This window comes from Strongylocentrotus purpuratus, unplaced genomic scaffold (assembly GCF_000002235.5).
Source record: "Strongylocentrotus purpuratus isolate Spur 01 unplaced genomic scaffold, Spur_5.0 spur5_scaffold_16, whole genome shotgun sequence".
Lineage (NCBI taxonomy): Eukaryota > Metazoa > Echinodermata > Echinoidea > Camarodonta > Strongylocentrotidae > Strongylocentrotus > Strongylocentrotus purpuratus.
The window spans coordinates 22,405,704-22,423,185 of NW_022145601.1; the positions used below are offsets into that span (position 1 = coordinate 22,405,704).

The 17,482-nt window shown below is 37.8% G+C and overlaps 1 protein-coding gene across 1 annotated transcript; it reads left to right on the forward strand.

The window, feature by feature from the left end:
• Window positions 1-790: 790 nt before the first annotated feature.
• On the forward strand, window positions 791-5,892 carry LOC105437449. Its single transcript, XM_011664046.2, has 5 exons — window positions 791-877; window positions 1,388-1,600; window positions 1,991-2,140; window positions 3,213-3,320; window positions 4,584-5,892. The coding sequence occupies exons 1-5, from the start codon at window positions 845-847 to the stop codon at window positions 4,827-4,829; spliced, it is 750 nt and encodes a 249-aa protein (XP_011662348.1). The 5' UTR covers window positions 791-844; the 3' UTR covers window positions 4,830-5,892.
• The last annotated feature ends 11,590 nt before the right edge of the window (window positions 5,893-17,482 follow it).

Genomic DNA, 17,482 nt, shown 5'->3' on the forward strand with positions numbered 1-17,482 from the left:
CATCTTTGACTAAAGCCCAATTTTGGGTATGATTACCGTCCATTTTCTTTTCAAATAAGTGGCTTTTGCCCTTCTAACTAGTGACCTTTTTAGAATTCAAATAACTGCCCCTTTGCCTTCCCAAAATGCCCCTTTTTAACCTCCGATACATGCCACCTGTTAAGTATTATAAGTTCCGGCTGTAACTTTGATGAATGTTCCTTTTTTTATACTAATAATTGCCCATGAAAAATGCACCTTTTCACCGACATGTCCCACTGTTCCTTACAAGGTGTGCCCGTTTGTGCTCATCTTAAGAAAAAAAGTGTAGTTTTAAAGAACCAAAGCAGCTTTGTGTTGTAATATGTTTCATATTTCTACCACCATAATAAAAGGAAGTGTTGAAGAATATGAGGGAGGACACAATGGCGGAGTTTTCAAACCCAAAGGTTATTGCATTTACACTACAAAATGTCATTCACGTACTAGATATAAGGAAGGAACGAAACCCATTAAAAACACAATTCTCTTTCATCCAAAAAATAATCCAGAGACAAGGTTGGCTGACCCTGATTAAAAGAACATTGATCACATATGTTTGTCCTTCAACACTTCCTCCAAAACAATAGCTTTATTTTTGTATCTAACAAAGCAATATTATGCACTTATATGGTTGGATACCATTATCCAATGAACTTCGGGAAGAAAAGTGTCATTCGGGAGGGGGCGTGCCCGATTCCATCAAAATAAAGCATTTAAAAGCTTGTAAATTTGGACGCAATCATCATTTAGGGTGAACAGTCAAGGTTTATTCAACAACTTTAACTTTCTTTAACATTTACGACACATATCGTATCCCAGCAGAATGGACTCCAAGACAGCATTAAACATACCAGAGGTAAGATTTATTGCTCTTTTATAATTTTTATTTGGGGGAGGGGGGCTGTACAAACGTTTGTAAGAATTAAACGCATGCTTCTTTTCCTTTTCCTTTTCATTCTTTTTTTCTTCCTTTCTTTTTTCTCCCTTTTTTCTCGAGTTATCCACACAAAATGAAAGCTCTTCTTTTTAGTGGATTTCTTTTTTCCTTCGAAATTCGACTCAATTTATGATATGCCTATTCATTTCATATCCTAAAATGCTTTGAATAATTCTCGACATTTGAGATTTTATAATCATTAATCAGTTTCTTTTTCTATGTTAAATTAAAAAATTCATTTATTCATTTTTATATACGCATTTACTCATGTTTTGTTAGAGTTATAGAAATAAAATTATTTGAATTGAACTGAAGAAACAACATGAGAAATAATGTGAGATTTAAAAAATGTATATCTAATAATTATTATGCCTAGGTCTCTCTAAGTGCCAAAATTATCTGAAAATCCTACCCTCTTTTTTGTCCTAGTACATGCCACCTCAATTCCCAGTGTCACCACGCGTATACCACGGATCTAGCCGCGGTTATTGGAGCGCTATAGCAGCCGTTTTTACCGCGGCGGTGCTGGCCTGTGGGTTGATCGCAGCGGCAATCATATTTCGAAGCGGTGGGTACCCCGTGACAACTTGCCCACCTGGGGGTGACCAGGTGGCCCAACCTATGGCCATGAGTGGAAACAAGGTAAGTTTGTTTTGTTTACCAGTGGCATAAATATGGGGCTGGCGGGTAGGGGCACCTGTTCCCATTTTTTTTTTTACAAAAAGAAAAGAAAAGAAAAGAAAATAGAAATATATATAAATAGATAGAAAGACAGAGAAAAAGCGATATATATATATATATATATATAGAGAGAGAGAGAGAGAGAATATAGAGGGGGTATAGAGGAGGAAAGAATGTAACCACGCTTAACAATATATGTGTGGTTAATAGTTAAGAGAGAGAGAGAGAGAGTGATGCGTCGTTAGATTATGACGTTTGTTCTCCTTCAAAAGTCTTCTCTCCGAGCAACAGATGCTGAAATCAGGTTTGAATTCAGCGACTTTATCCTTATCTTTCCATTATTTATATCAGGTCAAGAGGGTTGACTTGACGACCGCAAAGGGTGATCATTTGACGGAAGTCTTCGACTACGACAGACAATCTAACACCGTTCTAATCGACGCTCCAGCAAACATCACCGAGAGCTCCGTCGCTGCCACCATCGCGGTGGACCTCGACCGGGTAAGTCCTTTTGCACACGAGGCGAAATTTTGCTCTTGCGCTATTATAGCTGCGCTAATTAATCCCGTGAATGAAATTGACCCATGCGCCAATTATTCAAGTTAGTGTGTACACTGACTGTTCGTTTCGCATTAATTAATTGTACGATATCTATTGATACCTGTCACCCTTGTATATGAAGCCCTCTATAGTTGTTGACGCAGTTCTACGTCAATCAAACGACGCCTCCTGTGACACTGGGCTTGAGTGTATGCCTCCTCTTCAAAAAAGTTGACAAGTTTAACCTGTGGCCCGTTTTATAAAACTGTTTTTCAATAAAAACTGCCACATATTTATGAATGAAAGAATGTGTTTAGTAACTTAGGATTTCAGTAGCTTATAACAATGATTGTATATTGTAATTATTAACATGTTTTATGAAACAAGGCCATATTTTAATTAGGTCCAATGATTTTCTGGTGTCTATTTTACTCCAAATTTTTACCCGCGAAAAACCCATCACCCGAAAGGGTGGTCATAAGAATTCTCGACTTGTGTACTAAAGATATGCCACTTACTTTTCAAATAATAGGGGGTGGGGTTGGGGCCGGATATGCCCTACCCACCCCACCCCCCCCCCCCCAGTCCTAAGTATATATCAATGGGAAGGGAACAAAACGAATTCATAATATATTGTATCTGTTATAGAAAGAATTGAACAAAATACTTGGTTCATATTAAAAAAAAACTCTTTACATATTTCTAATTTCAAGACGATCACAAAGACTTTCGAATATCAACCTAGGCCTATATAGGAAATATCAATAGCATAGCCCTGCCCATCACCTATCGCAAGGTGGGAACATCTCAGGCGACGTATTATTACTCCGAACAAGAATCTTATGGGGATATAGAATGGGATTATTGGAGGTAATTTCTGGAAATGGTACCTCGAAAGTCTGTGCGATCGCGTATGAGCAATCCATACCAGTATGCCCTCACTCTAATCCATCATTATGATAGCAAAGAGAGTCATAATTTACTTATTGTTTTCCTATGCTCCTCTTTTTTTCTCCTTCATAATTTTCACCAGTCTGTCATGTTCATAGGCTCCCACGATTCCAACACCTGCGTCGGCCTCGCAATCGATGTCGACTTCACCCACCAAGTGCGCGATTACGTGGAGGAGAACGACCAAAATGTAAGAAATTCTTATAGTGCTTTAATACCTCTGGACACTTTTTGTGAACAAAGCAAACGATGATGACTGAATTATATAGGCCTGTATTAGCAGCTCTTTAGTTTTAATTTAACAACCACTAAGCAAGGAAGCAAGAAAAGGAAAATATAAATTAAGAGAGAGGGAGACAAAAAATGATATCACAGAAACATGTTCAATATAATTTTGTCTAGGCCTTCAAGTAGACATGAATGGGAAGTGGTGGTGGGGGGGGGGGGGGGGATGGAGGGACCAGCTCAACCTTAAAGGGCAAGTCAACTCTAAAACATAATTTACTTTTAATAGAGGCAGAAAATCAGACAAACCAATCAAAAAAAGTTTAAGCAAAATCGGATAGCTAATAAGAATGTTATGAATTTTTGATGTCATGAACAACTTTGAAAATCACAAGACTTATTGGCAACTCACTCATGAGTCTTTGACGTCATTGCCTCACTTTCCCCTAGTTGTTTTCTTTATATTAATAATACGAATCTCCCATTTCCCCCCTGAGAATCTTATTTCCTCACACCAGCAGGCAATTTATATTGATAATAATAATAATAATAATAATAATAATAATAATAATAATAATATAAGTTAAATCATGAAAAATATGAGTTTTGATATTTTTTTAAAATAAAAATTAATAATCATTAATATTCAATATTCTGAAAATAGTTTCAATTCTTCAAAGTTCATAAGAGATTTTGTGAAATGTCATGCATACAATATAGTACAAATCATCTACCCGGGCAAAGGCATGGGAAATCAATTTTTTCGGGATGAAAACAAAATTAATGGGATAAAAATATATAAAGCAATTCATAAATAGTGAAGCAATGACGTCACATACTGATAACTAAATTGACTATTTGTGTAGTGCTTTCCATCGTTTCATACTTTTTCAAAGTTTTTCAACGATTCATAACTTTGTTATTAGTTATCCGATTTTACTCAAATTTATCAACAATCTATCAAAAGCACATTATTTTTGGAGTGGACTTAGCCTTTAAGTAGGATGCTCCGACAGACTGTGTGATTACGTTTACTATAAGCCTATTTGATATGCTAAGTAGGGCTATTGCAACCAGCTTAAAGAAAGATGTCTCATTCTTGTTATAATTATATAAATTGTTAGTGTTATTATTATTGTTATTATTATTATTATTAATGATTATTATCATCATTAATATTATTATTATTAAACCGATTGCCTCACCCCAAACTTTTATCTTCACCCAGGTGATCGACATATCCAATGTCGCGATTAACATCGAGAAATACCGCCTTCTCGGCCAGATCCCGGTCGACTACTTCCAGGCCACCAACGGGCCGGTCATCCGGGGCCTCTGCTCTGGCCGCATCACGTTCTGGGCGCTTCCCGTGGCCGCGGAGGAGTATGGCCGTCTTAGACGTGACTTCCACGACTGCCCAAACCATCCTTGTTTCTGCCTACCATATCTGCCCTGCATTTGCGAATGCTTTTAAAGGAGGAAGACGAATAAAGTTATATTCGAAAACGATTTGAACGCGCCAATAGCCCCCCCCCCCCCATGAACTATATTATAATCATGGTTAGCGCCTGTAGTATTTCTAGGGTTTTATGAATACTAAATTATTCATTTTGAAGAATTATTCATGTTGGAGCAAATAATACACTAAAGTAAAAAAATAAATAGTTATGTTACATCTGAATTCTTTAGACATACATTGTTTAGATGAGAGAAAATGGTGCTAATATAGTAAACTCAATACTAGATGTACAATTAAGATACTCTTAAAGATTAATGAAAACAGGCAATTAGTTTTGATAACCATTTGGAAAAACCGATGTGATCGATTCCGAAATCCCCCCGCCATGTTATTATAATATAATTAAATTTTGAGTGAATGTAATTTGTCTCAAAAAAAGAATTTGATCTATACACCAGCCTTATTTAAGTTTTTTCATGGAAAAAAGGTTGGGAATTTTTTTTTTAAATGGTTTGGAGAATTTAATCAAAGAGAGGATTGCACATTGACGCCTTCAAAGAAACCATAAAGATGTTTGTGGTTTCAGAAATGTTCAGGATTTGTTGCATGTTAGAGGGTGAGTACAGGAAAAGGAATATAGTTTGTTAATAGGTTAATAGCTTTTTAATAGGGTCGTCACATTCCACATTTCACCCTGTCTAGCCTACATTTCGACGTCTTATCAAAGAATTGATTATATAATGTGATACTTTGAGTATATTTCATATATGTTCTAATTCTTGTCATTTATGTGCATTCTCTTTATGTGAAATCTGAAACAAAAAACTTTGAAACTTGAAAGAATATAGTCAGTTATATTTCATACCAAAATTACGCAGTTTTTTCATCAACCATCAACAATGTTACCGGATTACTTTAAAACAACTTTGTTATAATAATTAACACCAATTCTGTTATTTCTAATCTAATTTCAATCTAATTTCAATTCACAACGTTTTGTTTTCATTGTAGTTAGTTTACCGAGTACTAGTCTAGAGTTTGCGGGGAGGGATTGATGGAGGGCATGGGTGTCGATCCCGGAGGGGGGGGGGGGGACTGAATTCAGACAAGGATTACGAGTCGAGAATGGTACAACGAATCGTGTTCTTTCTTTCTTTAATAATTTAATGAAACGTCAAAAGAAACTGAATGTAGACAAGGATTAATAGTCGAGAACTGTACAACGAATCGTCTTCTTTCACTAATAATCTAATGACACGTCAGAGCTTCCGCGCTACGCGCGGAGGAAGGGGAACTTGATTCAAACAAGGATTAAGAGTCGAGAACGGTACAAGGAATCGTCTTCTTTCTCTAATAATTTAATGAAACCTCAAAGCTTACGCGCTTCGCGCCGGAGGGGAAAAACTCTCCCCTCCCTACACCCACCCCCTAGGGAGCGCGCTTCGCGTGCTTACTACCGCCCCCTAAAATAAAATCCTGTCTACGCGCTTGAGAAGATAATAACCCAGGTAGCAAGCCCATGTATGTGGGACCCACATGGGTCCCATATTCTCTGAAATGTTATCTTTATTGAGGGTGACTTGAAAAAGTTAATAACTGGGAAGGGTGGGTACGTGCAGTCTGCCACGCGCTTGTATCCTTGGTTGCTTTGATCCATTGCCGAAAATATTTTGGCACCTAACATCCCCCCCCCCCAACCACGGATACAAATCGACAACCTTGATAGAGGGATTTTTAATGAAATATTTAACTCCTAAGTCATTAAATGGTCACTGAAAGCACATTATATTTGAGACTAAGAATTGTTGATTAATGTTATAGATGTACGGGTGATGTCAATGAAACGAGTGGGGGGGGGGGGGGGGGGTTGGGAAGAAGAGACCTTAGTAGAAAAAAATATATATAGAACGATAGAAAAGAGATGATGAGGAAACTAATCAGAGAGATAGAGACAGGATAGAAGAGAAGAGAAGAGAGAGACACAGAGACAGACAGAAAGACAGAGAGAGAATGAGAGTCAAAGAGACAGAAATTGAGAGAGATAGACAGAAGAGAGGAGAGAAGAGAGGAGAACAGAGAGGAACATGGAGAGAATGAAAGAGAGTGGGAGAGACAGAGAGAGACAGACAGACACAGAGAGAGTGGGAGTCAAAGAGAAAACAAGTGAGAGAAATAGAGACAGGATAGTATAGGAGGGAAAAGAAGAGAGAGACAGAGAGAATGAGAGTCAAAGAGGAAACAAATTGAGAGAAATAGACAGAAGAGGGGAGAGAAGAGAAGAGAATAGAGGAACATGGAGAGAAGGAAAGAGAGTGGGAAAGAGAGAGATAGAGATAAGTTCGAGAAAATACTATACTTTAGTATGTAGTGTACCAGGCTGCACAGTGCCCAAACCTTATTTCAAATAATTGTCGTCTTACAACTAGAATAACTAGAGGGCATGATTATCAGCAAATTGTCAAATTTGGGTTTCCTTTTTATTGGGATGCTTTGTATACATGGTATAGGAACACATCTAACTAATATATCGGTCGATTGTTACAAACGGCTCGACCTTAAGAGGGAAGTCCAGAAGCAGAAACATGAGAGGTTAGTGAAAGTTGGAGCAAAAACCGATCAAAATAAAAACGTTATGATTTTAAGAAGTTGTCATCAGTGGAACATAACTTTACAACACCGTGGCGTATTTTGCAAGCTCCTCTCCAACCTGCTTTTTACAAAAAATTTCATTAACTTTAGTTTGTATATATTAGTTATTTAATGACAGAATAGATTTGTTGCATACAGGGGTTGTATATCGTATCTAAAAACATAATTATTTGCGGTAATTATATTTAAGGTGATTGTATGATTAAACAATTTCTTAAGGGAAAATAAAGATTTGTTTGAAATATTTTCAGTACATGGTTAACGGTATGGGACCTTGCAAGAAACGTCAGAGGGTTACCAATTTGTGCTTGATTGACTGTGCCTAAGCACCTTCATAAATTCATAACTTAAAAAAAAAAAAAAAAAATCACTAATTTGTTGCTTTCCGTTTTCTGCTCTTAACAATACTAGCTAATTATTAGGGTGGACTGACCTACAAAGTGTAATTAGGTCTTGTCTTTCCACCTGAGTCATTTTTCATTGAGGTGCAAATTAAATATGTATAGAAAGCGTTCGGTTCAATTAGGCATAATTACTCCCATACACTGTTAGAACAAGTAATACAATTTTTAATCACGTTGGTTAAACTTTAATCAACAGCCTGTTGATTAAAATTTAACCTGTGGTTGATTAAAATTTTTAATCAATTATTGGTTAAAAAAATTTGCTCAATGTTGGTTAAAATGGTGTTGATTAAACTATAACCATTTGTTGATTAAAACTTTAATCTTTTGTTGGTTATTTATGCTTTGTTCGGGGCTGATTCAATTGTTGTTGGTTAAACTTACATGGGTCGTTGGTTAAAATTGTAACCATTGTAGGTTAATTCTTTTTTTATTCACACGATGTTGGTAAGATGTTGGTAGGATGTTGGTAAGAAATTGTTTAATATGATTATCATCAATGCTAAGATTGGAAGGAAGAAGTGAAATAAGGTTCTTGCTCAAATTAAAAACGCTTTGTGTCCCAGCCCGTAGGTTGTAGCTCAGCCAGTAAGTGTAACGGATGACCTACCCAAATTGCATGTATGAAGACGTTTCACTTTATGATGACATCTTATTTTATATTTAGTTGTTTTAAACAATTAGATACAATTAGATTTAAAAAAAATTAGATTATTATTTATGCATGCAATTTGGGTAGGTGATCCGTAATAGGCCTACACTTCTCCTTCTTTAATTGGGTCTGCCTCCTTCACTGTTGAAGATTCTTGCAGACTGACGAGTGTGTGTGTGTGTGTGCTTACGTTAGCCAGGTGCACGGTGCAAGTAAAACGCTACTTATTGGTTGAGCTACGTACAACAGCCTACGGGACACAAATCGTTTTTGATTTGAGCAAGAACCTTATTTCACTTCTTCCTTACAATCTTATATAATATTTAAATAATTTCTTACCTGAAAACACGGAGATAAGACTGTCCAAACCCCCATTTCTCAGGTCCTCGCGACAACCTCCATTGTTAATTTTGTCGCACGCGTAAACTGCATGTACTTTGCATGCACGTACTATTTTGTATGTCGAGCGATCGCTAGCTACGCGCTTCGATATCGTTCCGTTTGGTCACGTGACCAGTACTTTAACCAACATTGATTAAACTTTAACCGGAAGGGGGCTATCATTACTGTCGGAATATTGTTTTTAATCCATGCTGGGTTACACTTTTTGCCAACGACTTAGACTTAACCAACATAGGTTAAAAGATATAATTTTGATCAATAGTGTTTTTAACCAACGCAAGATTAAAAGTAAACTTTAATCAACACTACATTTTTAACCATGGTTGAGCGTTTTTTAATCAACAATTTTTTAACCCGCAGTTTTTTAATACTTGTTTTAACAGTGTATAGAACAAGCGATGGAGTAATTGGTATATCTTTTCGTACCGATCATGCGTGATCAACCACCCGACGCTGATATTGAATAGAGGAGAGGTTGATCAGCATCCTCCCCCCTCACACACGTTTCGTTTAATGAGATACAGTTACATGCACTGGCTGACAGAAGCTACAATTAGATTAGAGTATTAACTAATTTTGGAAGTGGGTTCTCACCGGATTTGCCTTGACCACGAAATCGATCATCAGCCATGCAAAACACCGTGAGCGTCCGCGCCATCATGCATACCCCTGCTACCAGGACAACCAGTTTCTACTGTTTATCCACACTTATGGTTATTTTCAGGCTTTACCATCCATGATCACTTTTGTTGGTGTAACCCTTCAAGCAATTAAGAGTATTTTCTTTCATCTAGCTACTCAATTCCATCTTCAACAGCTTGCTTGCATCTATAGTATTACATACATTTTATCCCATCCATAATAGGCTGCACGGTTACATGTCACTCTTTCCGACCGGTCAGAATCCCGAAGGTTCGTGTTTCCGAAGATGAAATAGAAACTTTTGTTATTTTTCGGAACTACGAACATTCGGAATTACGAACATTCGGAATAACGAACCCTCTTTCATTTTGGGATATTGAACCATTATTTTTGTCACTCTCTGAATTTTGAACCTTTGGATAAAGGAACCTTTGGATAAAGGAACCTTTGGAGTATTAAACGCACCAAATGTTCGGAATTATGAACCCTACTTTGAATCCCCGAACTATGGACCTCTGACATGGGCGATTTGTGTTTTGGAAAAACTGCAAATATTTTACATCGATTTGACTTTTATTGTTTTCATCCAAGTGCTCGCTCGCTAGGTAGTGTTAAAAGTGTTAGGTGGCATTCACGTTTTTTTTCTTTCTTTTTTAATTTGATTTGATGATTCATTTGATTGTACATGCGTTTAGGTAAGCAGTCAGTGGACCGACGGATTTAAGTCCTCTCAGAGGGATTGTATTTGAGAAGGTCTTTGTCTAGCGTATCGACTTGGTTTCGAACCCGGAACCTTCCGATCATGATACCACTGCTCTACCACTGAGTCATAGCGCCTCCTCGTTCCATGTGTATTTACAAGATAGACTTCGGTGGTTTTGTTGCAGAAGAAAGTGTTCTTGGTTCGTTGTACTTCACAAAATTTTACATTTTGAGAATCTTTTAGCAGGAAATTATGCCAATGGTAAGTAGTTTTGAAAGTATTACTATCTAATATAATTTATTTCAATTCAATTCTGATGCCGGTAAATGCCATGTCTTTTATAAAAAAAAAATAATATAGGGGAGATTGGGGAAGTGAAACAAATATTATATCATACTACCTTTTACTTGGTAACTTGGTAAACGCGTATACGCTTTCAATTTTCATTATTGAACATTATGCTACTCATATATCAAAGCCTTAGTCACCAATTCCTATTTTCCCGATTTTATCAACTGAAAAGAGGTCACAAACGAGAAGTAGTGGGCAAATCTTGGGATAAAAAGAGACTCATGCCATAAGTAAAAAACTGGATTTATTGTTCTTCTAAATTATAAATAACCGATGTTCACACGTAGATGCCTCACAATGGGTTTCTAAGGTGTAAGGCTTTCATAAAATAAGCTTATCACAGTAACGCTCGATTTTAAATTAGGCTCATATTCGACGGGGATTTCTGTACTCATCAAGAGAATTAACCCATTTCCTACTGGAACCAATTGTTCCCTGTATTAAGTCTATGAGAACGAGATAATTCAGAATTCAACGGGTTAAGCTTATTATTTGGTATTTTCTTAATCTCAGGGAAAGGAAGAGAAGCCACGTTGGAAGTTCATGTCTGGCATCATTATCAGCATGTTCTCCGTGTTCCTCGGTATGTATAATATACAGTATACAGAGGACCGATTTTGAGGTACTGATGGGGAGGAGGGGGGTTGAGACGGCTGACCCCCCCCCCCCACATCCCCACATGTGTCACGCCCAACCCATCCCAATGAAAAATGTTGTCAGTTTCTTTATGTATCTGTTTTTTTGTAACGTTCAGAGATACCGCTTCCTACCTACAAAGTTCGGTGCATGGGGTGGATGGGAGTAAAGTCGACCCGATTTTGGAAGCTGTTTCTGAGGCTCGGGGACGGCTACGGTCAGACTTACGACCTCTTTTTTGTCACAATAATTACAGTGAAGCTCGTCCGGGGGAGTGGATGATGGAGTGGATGATGGGGTGGATAATGCCCTTTGCTAAACCCAAAAGCAAGAACAGCAACGACAGCAACACCAATGGAGTAACAAAATGTTCCCTCCCTCCTCTCTTCCCTCCATGTTTCTCTCACGTTCGTTACTTTTCCATTCCCCTTCCCCCTCTCACATTATCTCTTTACTTTCGTTCTCTCTCCTACCCTCCTTCCCACATTTATGTTCTAACCCTTTTCTCTCCCTTTCTCCTATATAATTATGTTTGCCCCTCTCATTCACCTTGCCTCTCCTGTATCTCTTCCCCCCTCAAACAATAACCATAAACCAATAACTAACTAACTAACTTCAATAATAATATATAAATAAACAAATAATTAACTAACAAGAAAATCAATCGAAGTACCCATTCATTCATCAATCCATCTAATATCAATCGATCAAACAATTAATAAACCAAATGATAAATCAATTAAATCACTCGTTCACAGCATCAACATTTATCTCTCTAGATGTGAGCGAGGCGGCCGGTAACAATGGGTTAAACCTGAACTACACCTTACCCATGCTAAACGAGTGTGATGAGATCAAACTTCCCAACGGAAGCATGGTGCAGACTATCCCCAAGCTCGCCTTGTCACCCGAAGTAGCAGCTTTCCTCGATGGAAAGGGTCTACCCTGTAGTGGAACTGAACAGAGGGTGTGCAGATTCCCTGGTAAGTAACGGAATTGTTTTCCATCTCCTTTTGCAGCTTTAATTATTTCATTACATTTTTTCAAGATTCAATTAAGAGAATTTCATTCCAATTCACGACATTTTGAATAGCGTTGTCGCTCATTTTTCGGGGGGGGGGCAGGATCCCCCAAAGCTCCCCCCCCCCCCCCAAAAAAAAAAAAAAAAAAAAAGAAAAAAAAGAAGCCAATGTTCCTAAATGATTACCCTGAATGCCCATTCCTCTAATACTTTGCCTGTAAATCAGTTATTTGAACACATTTCATGCTTCATGTCAGCCACCCTGACACTCGCACGAATTTTGTCCTGCAATGCCACGCATGCGTCGTGGCAAGCCGCTTGTCATTTTGGTGCTTCGCAGCGTGAAGCCGTGTCTGTGACCTGTTTGCGCAATGTACACATAAGTTTATACGTACTGTCTACGCAATGCGCGGCAAAAAATGGGCCGCATTGGCACACAATGACACGCAATGGCACTACTTGTTTACGCATAAGTTAAGTATTGTTCGTGCCTTGTAGTGTAGTAGATTCCCATGGCACGCATTATAACACGCATTGACACGCACCGTCGGCAGTGCTCGCGCCGAGTTTGCGCAGTGTTCATGCATGGTTCACGAGAGTGGCACGGACAAGGTACGATAATTGGTGCGTGACGAATTTTTGAGAATTTCAAAATTCTCTCTACGCACCCTGCAACCTTCACAAACTCCTCACGCTTATTCACGAAGACTTTACTCATATCATTGGCACGATGCATTGCGTGGCATTGCGGGGGCAAATTTCGTGCCAGTATCAGGGTGGCTATATGTCGAGCCCTCATTTGTTTTTGTAGACTGTTATAGTAGTCCCTGTGACAACGGCTGGTGTGAGGAGACTATGTATGGTTACCACTGCCATTGCTCGACTGGGTTTAAAGGACAAAACTGCGATGATGGTGAGTACAACAATAAATGCGTGTTCAGATATGGCGCGGTAGACCGGAGCAGAAGATTAAAACACCGCAGCGGTTTTTTTTTTAAACGTGTAATTAAATAGCAACTGCGTCTTGGGCGTATTCACCGCGCTCTGCAGTGGTATAAGACACAGAAATGTGAAGAGTATTATACTTTACGTTGTCATAAAAACACCTTCGCCGTTTTGCCGCGTCATAAATTATCTAAACGCGCCTTAACCGTTTGTTTGGAGGTTTACTTTTTCTGAGACACACTATAGAGATATTTGCCCGAATTCTGGATGATTACACCATTATTGTCCCTTTAAGGCATCGTTTAACAAAGTTAAACCTGATATACATGGCCCTACGTGTTCTCAGTGTCTGTGCTATGGTGTATTATTAAAGCCCTAATAAAATTTCGCGCTTCAAAATGATCAAGAAAAGTAACAAATCTTTGAGTGACCGGTTTTACCATACTCGTTTTCCCTAATAGATTGTAGTTTTATGAAAACTTTTAGGAAAACGCTAAATTTGGTTTCGATTTCGAATCATAAATATCTTGATAATCAGACAGGCGATTGGCTTGTAAAAGGCATGGGGTTCCTGACGGACCTAAATATTTATACTTATAAATCCAGGATTTTGTTTCAGAATCTGAGACAAAGTTACTGGATCCCTTTAATTGTTTAGACTAGTAGATGTGTGTAAATATTTTTAACGAGACAATCAATGAAGGGGTTGCATCCAGATTCGGATACAAAATTTTGTAATGTACTTATGAAAATAAAAACAGTAAAATCTGAGGGTCAAAAGTAAAGAGATTATACAGTGCGTCCCAGGAAAAAAGAAACCGAGAATTATCGATGTTTTATCATTACTTAATCACAATCATACTTAATTAATGACACATAATTATTTGTGATGCTTAAATCCTCTTCTTTGATTTGATGCAACTCATCTGATATATATTTCACGCATGAGTGATTAAAAACAATTTGATAAAAGGGTATACTAAAAAGTCATTTGACGAATGGTGTCTGAATTTTAAAGAGAAAATCACATTTCCAGAAAGTTCATTTCTGCCCTTTCATATGACACATAAATCAGGAAAATGAACCAGGAATAACAAGGTTTTGTTTGTTTAAATTAATGCTTGCATTTCCAAAAATTCGATTATACGAATTCGTTTTCACTGGCTGCCTGCCGTAGCAAGAAACAGGGTTGACAACAGACTTTATGCATGGCTGATCATCAACGAAAGGAGTGGTGATTAAAATCGTCCTTGTTTTCACGAAGTGACGGTAGTGAGGAAAATCGTAACGCAAAGTGAATGCAATTTTTTTCACTACCGTCACTTCGTGAAAACAGCGACGAAATGATGAAAGCTAATTGCTAGTCTTTCGTCTTCTTTGTTGTGAGGGCAGGCAGCCAGTGGAACGGATTCGTTACAATTATAAAAATGCAAGCATTACTTTAAACGAACAAAACAGTGTTATTCCTGGCTCAGTTTTGTAGAGTGATGACCACCGTTATTGACTGTAATGTCTTTACCTCAACAGACATTATACATGTTAATGCTCCCACGAGTATCATTGAAAAAGTGGAGTGTCAATAGATATGAAAATCTATAAACTTCTGACTTTTGAATTTGAACATTCCTTTTTTAATTTGGTGTTATTCAGCAGAATTATCTACAACAAGACGCGATGAAACAGCTGTGTCTACATCGGAGACCACTTTGTCAGCAATATCATCATTAACATCAACATCAGATTCACCAACAACTATCATGACTAGTGGTACGCAATAATTCATTCTTATACAATGAACCACCATATGTCTCTCTCTGTCTTTCTCTCGCTCTCTCCCTACCCCTACATCCCTCATCTTTCCTTCCCTCGACTCGATATATCTCCTCTTTTTTCTTCCGATTATAACACGTATTGGCCATGACGTCAAAATGTGTTTGTGAAGTTTGGAGAGAATCAGAATAAAAGAATGGACCAAAAATAGGGTTCACAAATGAAATGTGGGTGAAAGAAGAACTCGTCAAGACGATGCCTTCCATCTTATACCCTGGGCTAGAATGGAAGGCACCGTCTTGACATCTTCTTCTCTCACCAACATTTTATTTGTAAACACTTTTTAGGACCATTCTTCTAGTCCACTTCTTTTCAAACTAAACACAGTCTTCACTATCCCGCCGTGCTCAGTGAACTTTCCGTTTTGCAAAATCACTCATGCATTGCCGTCCAGGCACCATTTTTGTCTGTTTCGGGTCTTTTTACGCGGCTTTCTTTTAGCCTTCATACCCCCGACATTTCTTTTCTTGCTTGCCGTTCTAGAGAAACTTGCAGGATCAATTTAGGCTTTCTTAGGTGAAAAGAACCTTCCACTCTTTTCCCCCTTTTTCTCTTTTTTTCCTTCTTTTTTTGCATTCTTTTGCTATGATTGGGAGAACTTCACGTGCCTCTCCCATGTTTGTACTTCATCGGGTGGCATATAATAGGAATAAGATTCTGAATAAAAGTATTGTGGCCATAGTAACCTTTAATTATGTATCAAGGATATTTAGATTACACAAAAAAGGAATATTCGAATCTGAATTATAATGTTTCAGGCCTATTTGTTAGGGTTGCAATTTTTTTAAGTGTGGAAGTACCTGTGAAAACAATTTTATCCATTTATTTATCTCCTCTCCCCCTCTCCGTCTACTTCGTAAACCTTTTTGAGGGAGGGTGTGGGTTGGGGGCTGTTCAAATTTTACTAACATTTAACATTCCTTGCGTTTTTGATTTTCGTATGTCATTTTTTCTTCGTACTTTTTATAATTGCAACAATAAATCAGCAACAAAAATACAAAGTGTTACGTCAAAGAAGACCACCGAAATTGACTGTACTTGTTCTCCGCCCACTAAACATTTGACATGTTGACGCTCCCAAGAGTACCATTAACAAAAAATCGGAGTGTCAAAAGATATAAAAATCTATTCCTATCGGTATCATCAACTTCAACATCAGATCCACCAACAACTACTATGACTAGTGGTATGCACTATTTATTATTATACGATGAACCACCCCTCCCTCTATCTCTCACCCTCTCTCTCCCATTCCCCTCTCGATGTCTCCCTCCCTCCCTCATCTTTCCTTCCCTCGACATCTCCTTTCCCTTCTTTCGATTATAACACGTATAAGATATGACTTCAAAAAGTGTTTATGAAGTTTGGAAAGAATCAGAATAGAAGAATGGATCCAAAAAGGGTTCAAAAATGAAATTTGGGTGAAAGAAGAACTCATCAAGACAAGTATACCCCCGAGTTAATATGGAAGACACCGTCTTGACATGTTCTTCTTTCACCAAAATCTTATTTGTAAACACTTTTAAGGACCATTCTTCTAGTACACTTCTTTTCACACTACACACAGTCGTCACCATCCCACTGTGCTCACCGAACTTTCCGTTCTGCAAAATCACTCATGCATTACCGTCCAGGCTCCATTTTGTCTGTTTGGGTCTTTTTGTCACGCCTGTCTTTTCGCCTCCATATCTCAACTTTGCTCAATGCTACTTCATTCTAGCAAATTGGTCTAGATAGTCCACAAGATGCTCCTTCGTCTACGACGTAGAGCACACTCTGGATTCAATACACGCAAATCATTTTTCTTTTCTTGCTCGCCGTTCTCGGGAAACTTGCAGGGTCGATTTAGGCTTTCTCAGGTGAAAAGAACATTCTACTCTTTCTCTCTTCCCCTTTTCTTCTCTTTTTTTTTCTTTTCCAATATTTTGTCATGATTGGGAGAACTTCCCGTGCCTATCCCACGTTTCTACTTCATTGGTTGGCAAATAATATGGATCAGATTCTGAATAAAAGTATTGTCGCCAGAGTAACCTTTTATTATCAAGGAGATTTAGATTACAACAAAAATAACATTCGAATCTGAACTACAAGATTTAATGCCTTTTTAAGGGTGCAATTGTTCGAGTGCGGAAGTACCTGTGAAAACAGTTTTAATCATTTATTTATTTCCTCTCCCCTCTCCGTCTCCTATCCTCACCTTTTTTTGAAGGAGGGTGTTGTTCCTCCATTTCTATCAATATTTAACATTCCTTGCGTTTCTAATTTTGGTATGTCATTTTTTTCATACTCTTTATAATTGCAACAATAAATCAGCCACAAAAATAAAGAATGTTACGTCAAAGACGTAGACCATCGATATTGACTGAACTTGTTTTGAACCAACTGATGTTTACGCTCAAACAAAAATCAAACAAAAATTATCATCAAACAAAA

Excerpts from the sequence above, each read along its gene's own strand:
- LOC105437449 (XM_011664046.2), top strand. The coding sequence starts at position 845 with ATGGACTCCAAGACAGCATTAAACATACCAGAG. Across the intron at positions 878-1,387 it reads CAGCATTAAACATACCAGAG|TACATGCCACCTCAATTCCC; the intron begins GTAAGATTTATT and ends TTTTTGTCCTAG. Across the intron at positions 3,321-4,583 it reads TGGAGGAGAACGACCAAAAT|GTGATCGACATATCCAATGT; the intron begins GTAAGAAATTCT and ends ATCTTCACCCAG.